Consider the following 12049-nt stretch of genomic DNA (forward strand, 5'->3'; position numbering starts at 1 on the left):
TTGTAAGTGCTGACCTTCAGGGGTAATGTATTAATAAATGTTTTTATGCTTTTCTATAATTTCTAGCTTTTGTGCAATAAAAATTTCAATCAGAAAAGAAAAAGCATCTTATTAATATCTATTAATTTATTCAACAAATATTCAGCAAGCACATCGGTCTTGTGTCAGGTGATGGACAAATAAAGCAGAATAAAGCAGCCCCTCTCCCTGTTCTCTAAGAGTTCATCTGTCTAGTGGAACATAAAAGGCAAAATTGATTTTTATAATACAACAAAATTAAAAAGTCAAATCAGGTATGGGGAAGCAGGGGGCTCAGGCATCTCCAGTAAAGACCCAGGAAGAGAGATCAGGAATGTGACCCAAGCTTGGGGTCTGGTCCAGCTTGCGGATGGGGGTGTACCTGTCCCCAAGCCTCGGAGGAAGCGAGTGAGGAAGCACAAGCCCAACAGCTGGGTCTGGACAAAAGGCAATAAGTCGGGGAGGAGTCCAGCGGGATGGGGCGCGGGAAGAGGGAGGTAAAAGAGTCTGAGGAGGTTCCAGGATGGAGGGAACCTGGACTGGAGACAGGTTGTGGAAAGCAGGTGGGGATGGCACATAAGCCTAGCCTACTCAGAGTAGGGCACATGGCAGGAGAGGGAACATGCCGTTGGGCAGGCAGGCAGAAGTTAGCCCGCGACCAGAGCTCCTCAGAGCCTCTGCCCAGACAGAAGTGGCAGCTTCTGCACAGGTAAGTCTGGTGACTAATATGTCCTACAACATGGGAAGCGAGTACCCTGAAGGACAGGGAGCTGAGTTCAGATGTGAACCACTCCAAGCTACTTCTCAGCATCTCTAAAGTGGACATGACATCACTGCTTCCCAGGGTTGTGGTGAGGAAATAAAATGTCATACAGAAAGCTATGGGGGAAGAGATGGAGCCGCCAACCATCCTGGGTTGGATGTAGGGTTTCTCAAACTGGCAAGCTCATCACAAGGCAGTTGTAGAAATTATGGTGTGGTGTGGCGCAGTATGACGTGGTATGGCGTGTGGTGTGACACAGTATGATGTGGTGTGGTATGGCACAGTGTGGCGTGGTGTGGTGTGTGGTGTGGCACGGTATGATGTGGTATGGTGTGTGGTATAGCGCAGTATGACGTGGTGTGGCGTGTGGTATGGTGCAGTATGACGTGGTATGGCATAGTATGCTATGTGGCACGATACTGGGGTATGGTGTGCCATAGTATGGTATAGTACAGTATGGTGTGGCGTGACACCAGGGGATAGTGTGGTGTGACATGGTGTGGTATGGTATGACACTGGGGGACAAGTGTGATATAGTGTGGTGTGGCATGACACCGGGGGATGATGTGGCATGGTGTGGTGTGACACTGGAGGACAGCGTGGTGTGATGTGGTGTGGTATGACACTGGGGACGTAGTGTGATATAGTGTGGTGTGGTGTGACACTGGGAGATGATGTGGCATGGTGTAGTGTGACACTGGGGGATGGCATGTTGTGATATGGCGTAATGTGGTATGACACTGGGAGACAGAGAGGTGTGAGCTGGGGAGGTGTGGGGTGAGCTAGCATGGTATGGTAAGTGCAGTAAAGTGGGGTCTGCCTCAAGAGGATGAGGCCCTCCATCTTCTCCACAGGATCCTCAGAACCTGAGCACACTGGGTGGCTGGACACAGGGAGGGAGACTGGCTAGATGAACAGCTGGACACACAGGGACAGAAGACTGGATGAGACTCGACAGACAGGCCGACATGGGCACAGAGCAGCAGATCCCTATGAAGTAGCCACAATAACGCAGGGTACAAACCTCAACCAGATGTCCTCCCGCAGCCACCAACAGTTTCCCACACAGGACCTGACTCTGACCTTTCTTGGCCGACACCTTCCGGTCCCTCTTTTTAGAGCCCTACTGAGGACAACTGTGCACTTGTCTCCAAGCACCCTCAGTCAGTCCTTCCCACTCACTGCTCCAGTGAGCACCTCCCTTCCCCTACTCTAGCAGCCAGATTACCTTTGTCCTCAGCTCTTGACCCATGGGGCTGGAAGCCTCTTGGGTTTGCATGTCCATCTCAGCAAGGAGCCTCTGTCCCTGGTGGATCTGCTCACACAACGCATCATAGTCCTCGATCAGGCCCAGGATGTGGCGGCCACTCCTGCTGGCCCACAGGCGAGCAGCCATGCGGGGCAGGCAAGGGGTGCTGGTTACAGAGCTGCCACTGATGCAGGAGAAGGAGTCTATGTCATTTCCAGAGAGTGGAGGAGTCTCTGAAGCTGCAAAATGAGAAGTGGAACATCAATCTACTTGGTAGCACCCTGTGTTCAGAGCTTACATGCTGATCCCCAAACCCCTGCCAAACACCTAGTTGGGACCCCGCCTTTGATTCATTTTAAAAATACCACTGCCACACCCCATGCTGCTTCAGTTACTCAGACTTCAATTTTGTACCTGACTTTGGCATCACAGCCCGGGTGGACTCAAGGTCAGAGGAATTACTGCTTGCCAGGGGACATTTGTTATCATCTGTAACATGCAAAACAAGAGAAGGAAATAAACTGTTTCACTGCCTTCCATGGTTGAGAAAGAAGTGACTGAGAGTACAGTGTCTCATCCAAACACATTTGTTCAGAAACACAGCATTCATTCAAATTCTCCCTGGACATCAGTCCTACTGGACCTGGTCAAGACAACAGAGAAAGAGTGACTGGGCCCAGCCCCTTCCTGGGAAAACACTCTTGTCAGACAAGAAACAGGCAGTTTTGTCTCGGTGTCCTCAGGATGGAGGAGGGAAGCACAGGGCTGTGGGCGCTGGGGGACGGTGCTGACCCCAGCATGGCTTCCCAAAGGCTGACACCTGTGTTATGTTTCAAGACCGCTGTGACTGATCCCTGGGAAGGAGGGAAAAAATGCCAGGCAGAGGGGGGAGCAGGCAGGTGCAAGCTCACAAGGATGTGAATTATCATTCGGGGAGAAATAAGCAGGTCCTGTGGCCAAGGCCTTAATGCCGGGAAGACACAGGAGGGTGCAAGGCCAGAACCAGGAGGGCTGTGGGACCTACTCAGGGGCATCAGGCTGGGCAGTGCCTGGCTGAGATCTCAGTTTGGTCCTGGAGGAGCAAGCTTGAAGGCTGCTGCAGTAACCTGAGAGAGAGGGAACAGCCTGCAGAATATGGGGGTGACACACTCAAACACCATAAGAAGGCAAAATCAACAGGTGCTTAAGACGATCCGAGCAACACTTTATAACTTGGAATGCACTTTTACATCCAGAAAGCTGTTAAACTCTCAAAAGCCTAACAGGCAGGCTGGCACTGTAATTCAGACTTCAGGGACAGGGAGGCCACAGGGCAGCATAACCCAGCAAGGTTGGTGTCTAGGTCTCAGGATTCCCCATCCATGCTTCCTCCATTCCTGCCAAGGGTGCACTATGGTTTCCAGGCCCAGGAAGCCAGGAGGACAGCTCCACGAAGTCAGCCCCTGGGAAGAATCACTTTAATCCAAGACCACAGCCCTGGGTTCCATCCCCAGCTCTGCTAAAAAACAAAATGTACAAAAAAGCCCCCAAACAGAAAAATGGTACAAAAAACAATTTGAACAATATAAACTCAAGCCTGTTTCTGATTAACAAATGAAGAAAAATATGCAAAGAATTCTTTTCCCAACCTTTTTTCCTTATATTGTTACATCATCTTTTTGGTTAAAGTTTTAAGATCCTTATCAAGAAGAAATCAATGAACCAATCAATGACGGTGCTAAAGCTGACTGGGTTCTCCTTAAAGACATCTGAACTTTCAAAATTAAAGGCAATAGACTTGATTCTCAATCCAAGTGATGATAAACTTTTGCACAATCCTTGTCTATAAAGCATGTCAATATTCCTCGCTCCACTGAACACGCCCAGTCACCTTATGGGCATCAGAATGACAATCTCCAGGCACCTGAGGCTGGAGGTTGGGTGGGGTCAGGAACAGCTCTGGACTGAGAGCTGAAATGAATAATGCCATGTCACTCTCAGCTCCAATTCCTTTGTCTACACAGTAAAAGGGATTGCCTGGTCAGGGGCACTGAGTCGACCACTTGCTGGTTTGTCCTGGGTTCGGCTGGGCTGGGGCAGGAATGTCTGTCTGGTCCTCTCTCTGCTCCCCTCACAAACTCTCCAAGGCTGACAGGCCACCAGCAAACGCAAAACAGGCCCAGGTGTTCCCTACCAGGAGGCTTCCCAGACCTAGAGGGCACTGCAAGTCAGAGTAAGAGGCTGGGATCTCTTAGAAGGGTAACAAGAGGACTAAAGAGGTTTCTCAGCCTCTGAGTGGCATGGGCAGGACGAAATAGATACAAGGGAACAAGACTGGAGGCCATCAGGGTGGCTGGAAGCCCAAGCTCCACTTCCAGAGAACCAAGACACCCAGAATATGCCATTGTGCCAGAGGTAACAGTTAATTAGCAGTCAGGCGGCTGGCTCCGAGGGTGCAGTGAATCTACTGTCCATGGAAGGACATCTCCATGGGCAGGGGCATCACTCAGAAGTTCACACATAATACACAGATGTGCAGATGCCATACCGTGTTTGTCTAGCTGTAGGGTCCAATCGGGCACACCCGGGGCTTGGACAGCCAGACTGAGGTCTCCTTCCTGGGCCTTCTTCTCCCCCTGTGCCAGCTGCTCCTCCAGCTTGCTCTGTAAGGTGCTATTGGTTTTGATGCCCCCTTCCAACTGTGCCCGCAGAGCCTGGATCTCCGTCAGGAGGTCGTGCAGGTCACTGAGAAGCTCCTGCCCCTTCCAGCCTTCTGGTGCCTCTGCTCCAGTCTCTGTGGACATGTGCAGAGGGAAGTCTTGACATCTTCCACAAATAAAGGGTCAGCCATCAAAGGAACTCAATGGCATTTTCAATCCGCACACCACCATCGACCTCCCCCTTACTGAGAACTAGGTACAATTTAAAATAACAACTCGACTTTAAAAACAAAAATATTGGCTGACTTAATTGCTGCTATTCCACAGGCTAAATAAGAGCTGGAAATTAATTTTCACTTCTGGCCATAAAAGCCTAGCAAATTGCACACCAAACCCTGAAATTATGTCTAGTAGTAATAAAATCTATTTGGGCTGGAATTATAGAATGAAAGGGGATGATTTTAAGAGCCACAGTATATTAAAAAGGCACAACAGCAAGAATAAGAGAAGCAACTTGAGAAGAAATGAAAGCTGTGAGATGACCCTTTTCTAGATAAACTTTCAATAGGGAGAAACCATCTGGAAAATTAGTTTAAAAAAATCCCACTACACCTCAAAATTGATTCTGAAACATTAGACCTTATACTTGAGTCACTCTGATCTGGTATCTCTCTTGAAATACAGACAAGACCAGGGCCAACAAGGTCCAGCACATGGTAGGCACTGTAACTGTTTGCTGAATGAATGGGCAAAAAGAAACACACACTAGCAGGAAACCTGTAATGAAAGTTATTTCTTAAGCGTTATTTCTTAAGCGTCGGGGAGTATGTTAGAGCGCTTTAACACATGATCTGTTCAACTTTTACAACTCCACACGGTGGATTTTAACAGACATATTTCCCAAGGCAGGAATAGGCCCAAAGGGTGAGATGACCTGCTGTAGGACACACAGCCAGGTCGAGGGAGTGACACTCTAGAACTGAGCTGGCAGATGCCTGAGCCTATGTCCTTCCATGTTTCCTGCTCCTATTTAAGAGAAGTAGGCCAAAGAGCTGGCTTCAAATAAACCACGTTTACCCCAGGGTCACGCAGAGTCTGATGACAGCATTTGGAGAAAGGGCATGGAGCCAGAGCCCCGGCCTGCTGCTCCTGCCACAGGCTGTGCCCGTGAGCTCACAGCTCTGGGTCATAAAGAGCCTGGTCCCCAGGGCCCAGTACCTTGCCGTAGCCTCTGGTGCTCCTCATCCAGCCTCACATACACCTTCAGCTCCACGCGGAGAGACTGGAGCAACTTGTGGTTCTGTGAGAGCAGCTGCTGCCTCCACTTCACCTCCTTCTGTGCCCTGCAATGCCCACCATGGGGAGGAGAGGTTAACTGCACTCCAAGGTGGCTTACTCATCCCCCACGCCACTTGGCCACAAGAGTGAGGACAAAAAGAGCATGGTTTAAGAACTGCACTGCAGATCTGTTTCCCAAGGGCCCCGTGTCCAGCCCTTTACCCTCTTTCCTGTAGTCTTCACAGACACCCTGGAAGGAATGTGCTCTGTAATCCTCGATTCAGAAACAAGAGGAAGCTAAGTTCAAAAGGTTGTGTCCCCTACCCAGGGGTGCACAGCTCAGAGTGGAGCTAGGACCTACACCAAGATCGCCTGCTGGCAAAGACAGTGGATTATCTACATCACCACCCAGCGCGGGCAGCCAAGGTGGTGATGGGAGCTCTGAAGGAGCAGGGCACTGCTGGGAGCCAACACGAAAAACTGAAAACACGGGATGTGAGTCTAAGGGGAAAACTGCAAAAGAGGGAGCAATAGGATCCTTTGAAAATGTCACTCCTCTGCTGGGAATCTCCCAGGGGCTTCCTATGCCACTCAGAGTAAAAACCAAAGTCCTTCTACAGCTAGGAGGCCTTATGTGATTCTGGCCACCTCATGCCCTCTGCCCCTACCACGCCCTCTCCTCCAGATGAACAGGCTCCCTGTTTGCCTCGGGTGCCCTCTGCCAAACAACTTCCCAAGAGGGTTGCAGTATCACACCCTCCTTGGGGCTCTCCACCCAAAGGGCACCTTTACAGAGATGAAAAGATGGAGAACAACAGCCCGCCCCACCCCTCCTTCTTTAGATGATCATTCCCCATATTTCACGCCCACCAGATATATGGCATGCTTCTGTCCACCCTCCACATTAGGAGAGAGGCTAGTGTGCCTCACCCTGGGACTGCATCCCCAGAGCCAGGCTGCGGGGGCCATCAGGGTGGGGAACCAGGCCCCACCTGTCCAGCTCCTGGCTCAGCTGCTGGTTGAGCCTGTCCCTCTCGCCGACTTCCTTCCGCAGCCTCTCGTTTTCTCCCCGCACAGAGGCATGCTCCTGCTGCAGGCGCTCCAGGCTCGCTACGTTCCCGGAGAGGGACTCTCGTAATTTTTCATTCTCTTTCTGTTTATCTGCAAACACCAAAAAGTGCCACTGAGAAGGGACACCATTTGTTTTTTTCCAACCTTATTACGCAGATAGAGCACTTCAGTTCGAGCACTCCAAGAATACAAAAAGGAATGAGATTTAATCTGACATTTATGATTTTGGTGTTCCAATTATCTTATGCATTTTGGGCAGATAAATCTGTCAACATCAAGGCTGCAGATTAAACGTCACTGGCATAAAATGGGCCTGTTTAATTTTCTATTAAATAATGGGCCCTGCAAACCTGGTTACTTTTCTTCCATAGAGCACAAATGTGTAGAAACTAGAAAGAAAGAAGCAGGGCCCCAAACTCTGGCAGCAGGTATGGAAAGTGCGCGGCCTTCCCTGCCTCCCAACAGGCCAGCAGAGCTGTGCAGAGCGGACCCTCTGTGAGGGCCTCAACTCTCCTGAGGCGCAAAACCCTCTCCAGAGGTGCAGGAGACAAAGAGGCTCAGAGCAGGGTGCTGGGGGCAGGGTGGTGGGTTCAAGGGTTGCTCCTTCATTTACTGACTACAGGACCCTGAGCAAGGGTCTCTACGTCTCTGTGTCTCAGCTTCCTCACATGTGCTGTGCTGAAGAAAAGGGTCAGCACAGGGTTTTGTATGCAGGCTGGAGTTGAAAGAACCCATATGGGTGAGGGGTGAGCAGCGGGATGGTGGGACGGCTATGGCACGGCATACTGCACAGGTGTCACGTAAAGACCCGCACACACCAACATAGTTAACCTTCACTGCAAACCTCTGAGGGAGGCACTACTGTTCTGCCATCTTACAAGCAGGAAATTGGGGATCAATGAGGTTAAGACTTCCCTGCAGCCACACTGCCAGTAAGTGGCAGAGGCAGGCACAGCTGTCCATCATTCCTGGCCAGCCTGTATGCTCCTCACCTCTGAGCGGGGCTGGACCTGCTCTCTCCCTTCCATTTCAAAGGTCCCGGTTCTCTACCCTGAGCTACTCTGGCTAACCCCTCCTCATCCTTCTAGACTAGGCTCTTGATGACCAGTCTCTCAGGGTCCTGTCTCCCTGCACCAGCTTCATCAGGGCCATTCCTCATACTGGCCTGCTGTGGGGTATCTGAATGTCTCTCCCATTAGACCACAAGAGCCTGAGAGAAGGACCAGGACTCACTGATTTCTGTAATCGGCCCTGACTCAGAACTGGAGTTGGGGGATGTCTGCAGAATGAATGATTCCAAAGCCCCGACTTCATTTCTAAAACCCAAATCACATCAATATCCTCTGGGGAAAGCAGGTAAGCTGGCCCAAGTTCCAGCCCCAACCACCACCACCAGTGTGACCACTGGCAGGGCAATTCCCTAGGCCTTTGTTTCTTTTGTGGAAAACATGGATACTAATATCTCGTTCCAAAATTGTTTTAAGCACTAAAATGTAGCATAAGGCAGGTTCTTAGGAACTAAGGTCCATATAGAAAGAACTAAAAGAGGGTCTTTTTAAGAACTGCTGGATGAAACTCTGCTGGTTGTTGGAAATCTCTGGTTGAGTAAACCATTCCCAGCCCTTTTCTCTTCTACTGGGAACCAAGACAAATGAGAGGTGGCTGTGTAGAGGGCATGAGTGACAAGGAAATACAGTAACGTTTGCTGAGACCCTTAAAGACACTGTGCTGAGAGCTTTGTGCAATTTGATTGTCACAACAGCCCTATGAGGTATCCCCTAACCTCCCTGTACCACATTTTTCTCAGCCACAAGATAGGAATATCTCACAGGACTGTTGTGACAATGACACCCTGTAAAGCTGTCACAGGGCCACAGGACTCAACCTAGGTTGCTCCAACTCCAACACCTGCATTCTTTGCCTGGCATGGAGGCTTTGGGGCCCTGGCTGCAGGCAGCTCCTCTATTTCTTACCTTGAGACCCCTTCAGGAGCATCGCATTGAGCGTCTGGTTCTGCTTCCTCAGGAAATTAATCTCTGAGGTGAGAGAATTGTGCAGCTCTGAACCATAAGCCAAAATGTTTGTAGCCCCTATTAAAACACAAGCAGAAGCACTTCAGGGACCATCTCCAAGTCAGTATGGATAGAACTTCCTGGAAAGGAGTTCTGAATACTGAGGAAACAAAACATGCAGTGAAAATCAGCCCTGGGAAGCATCCAAGTTATTTCAGAGCCCAAAGGGAAATGAGAGTGAGCCTGAAAAGGTGGCAGGAGGGGACCCAGGCCTTACCACCCCTGAGATGAACGCACCAGGAGCCAGGGCCGGGGTGGGTGAGTGAATGACAGTCTCAACCTCCCAAAGTGCAAACTCATGCACCCAGGGTCTGCTGGGCCTCCACCCTGCTGAACTGCCCCCTTCACCGCTCTCTTACCTGTGCCCTGCCTCAGGGGCAGTACCACCACAAGACCCGGCCTGAGCCCAGACACGCTGCTGCTGCTTTCCCAAGATGCCGAGCACCCAAGTGTCTCTCCTGTCCCCACCCTTCAGGCCTCAGGCCTTGCTCTGACCTGGCCGCCCTAACCTCTGCCCATGGTGTGGTCATCCTAAATACAATCCTTTCTTGTAATTCTCTGCTCAAAAACCTCTAATGGCCCAGTACTGCAAAAGACAATCAAAACACAAGGTCCAAACTTCCCAGTCTCCTGGCACACTGCACCCTCTCCATTCAGAAGCCTAAGGCCCTTAAATGCAGTCAAACGGGGCCACTTCTGGGCCCCAGGCACACCATATGGTCACTCCCCTTGCAGAATGAGGTTCCTTCTTTGCCTGACAAAGACACCTTCAACTCTTAGCTAAATTCACAGTCTCTGAGTGTATGCTATAAAGATCAGGGTCAAAAGCTAGGCAAACTGTGAGGGAGGCCACTCCTCACTGTGAAGATTTCACCATGCTGTCATCCACTGCTGAACCCCTACCCTTCTTCTACATCCAGCTTAGATGACACTCCCCATGCCCGGCGCTTCCTTGTCTGCACCACTACAGTGCTCCCTCGGGAGAGCACCTACTGTGTGCAGGGCACCTCGTCCACATGGCTTCCATACTGAGTCCACCTGCTACGCTGTAACCCAATGCCAGCCCCTGCTTGCCCAGCTACCCTGCAGCCAGACATGGTCTTGGGTCTCTGCTGGCCAATGAGACCTTCAGAGGCTTCAGGGCAGACTTCCCCTTATTACAAAAGGAAGACAGAGTAAAGACTGAGTCTCTTTCCTTCCATGCTTCAGACACCATCCACAGAGAATGGGAACCTCATAACCACCATAGCTACCACAGACACCATCTCCAAGTGTTGATGTCACTGAGTCATAACCCCTGCCTCAGAACCACTTGCCTCTGGATCTCTTGTGCAAGAAACATAACCCCCATCATTTACACCAGTTTTTACCCATATTTTGCTATCTGCAATGGAAAACATCCTGGTGTACAAGTGATGACCTCTAATGCTCTCTCTCCTCATAAGGAAGGACACTGAGCTCCCGAGAAGCATGTGCCCGCCCCTCTCTGCAGTACAACCTCCTTTCCTGCTAATTTTTCACTGACCAACCTTTTAATTCGCAAACATCTCTCTCCACCATCTTTCTCCACTCTCCCCTAGAACTCTGGTGCTGTTTCAGAGACACCTACCTGGGTTGAACTATGGCTCTGGTTTCTTAATAACCACAAGACCTCAGGCAAGTCACATAAGGTCCCTCAGTCTTCATTAGCACAATAAAAGTGACTGGTACTGTTACAGTTACTGCTATTACCATTTGTAGTAATAGCACGATTAATGATAGGCTGGAGCCAAAACAGGACTGAAGAGTAATATGAATGAGCAGGAAAAACTACCCAGGTCTACAGTGACCCAAGTCAAGGCAGTTGCTTTCCAAAGGAACAGCCAGGCCATGGACCAGTTCCCAACAGTCTAAATCTGAGAGTCAAACCAGAACTAGCAGCGTGCACTTTGAGACCAGGAAGCCAGTTCTTCCTCTGAATGTCACCACTACAGAAAACCTGGATAACAAGCAGCACCTGGAAGCTCTGCTGCAGCGGATGTTAGCATGTAGAAACTTCCACCTAGAGGTTGTAAGGACTCCTGCCTTTCTCAAACCTCCTCCCAAGATGAACATTTCACAGCAGGGGAAGGCGGGGCCCCTTTTATTTCTTTGTCTTGTCAGAGACAGTGACAACATGGTGAGAACAGCATGCCTTTCCACCAGCGTAAATACTTTATGAGTGCATTTTTGTAAACCTTCCCGTCAGAGGGAATTACTCTCTAGAGCAATTGCCTGCTCCATTGTAGCTGGTGGCCATTTGAGCCCCCAAATAATTCTATAATTGGATTTGCCAGGGAAAATGTAAAACAAAATGAATCTAATTCAGGCATTACCAAGAGTAAATGTGAAGGGCCCAGGCGTGTATTTCTTTCCTGAGTTTGATATGACTAATAACTCATAATCAATTTCCCTGGGGGCCAGAAGGAGAGGAGGCAGTGTGGGGGCGGAGTGAATGGGGGGAAGGAAAGGGAGAAGTAATAGAACCACTGTTTACCTTGAGAACTGGAGCATACAAAGTTCTTTTGAAAAGATGTCCTTCTTAACCGATGGCCACAGTGGGTGATTGAGGAAGGATAAGTAGACTAGGGGATGGGGGACTGAGTGCCGCCATCAAGCACTATCTTGAAGTCAGTAATCTCACCTCTAAAAATGGGAATGACATTAGGGTCCATGCTCACCAGACCAGTTGAAATGTTAAACTGGTCATGTTATGAAATAAATAAAATAGTAAATAAGACTGAAACTAATGGTGACAGCAGCCACTGAGTGAATGAGGCACAAGCAGAGCCTACTCAGGGCACTGCTCATCTCATCTTGCAGTGACTCAATTTTGTGAAATAACTGAGGCTGGGAGGTGGGGAGGTGGGTGAGCTGCCCAAAGCCATGAAGCAATAAAGAGAGGAGTCAGGATCTCCACCCAGGTCGGCCCCCACCCAAA

The 12049-nt window shown here is 49.9% G+C and overlaps 1 protein-coding gene across 7 annotated transcripts in view; it reads right to left on the reverse strand.

Moving 5' to 3' along the window:
• The window catches only part of Cdk5rap2 (CDK5 regulatory subunit associated protein 2), a 180148-nt gene that overhangs the window by 12638 nt on the left and 155461 nt on the right, over positions 1 to 12049 (reverse strand). For all 7 annotated transcript variants that reach the window (XM_078048082.1, XM_021723477.3, XM_078048081.1 and 4 more), the window contains 6 exons: positions 8992 to 9108; positions 6940 to 7108; positions 5888 to 6012; positions 4558 to 4803; positions 2445 to 2519; positions 2010 to 2269 (listed from right to left, as the gene is read on the reverse strand). In XM_078048082.1, coding sequence (XP_077904208.1) covers positions 2010 to 2269; positions 2445 to 2519; positions 4558 to 4803; positions 5888 to 6012; positions 6940 to 7108; positions 8992 to 9108 — 992 coding nt within the window. The remainder of the gene's footprint in view (positions 1 to 2009; positions 2270 to 2444; positions 2520 to 4557; positions 4804 to 5887; positions 6013 to 6939; positions 7109 to 8991; positions 9109 to 12049) is intronic.

Source organism: Ictidomys tridecemlineatus, chromosome 4 (genome assembly GCF_052094955.1).
Source record: "Ictidomys tridecemlineatus isolate mIctTri1 chromosome 4, mIctTri1.hap1, whole genome shotgun sequence".
NCBI classification, from domain to species: domain Eukaryota; kingdom Metazoa; phylum Chordata; class Mammalia; order Rodentia; family Sciuridae; genus Ictidomys; species Ictidomys tridecemlineatus.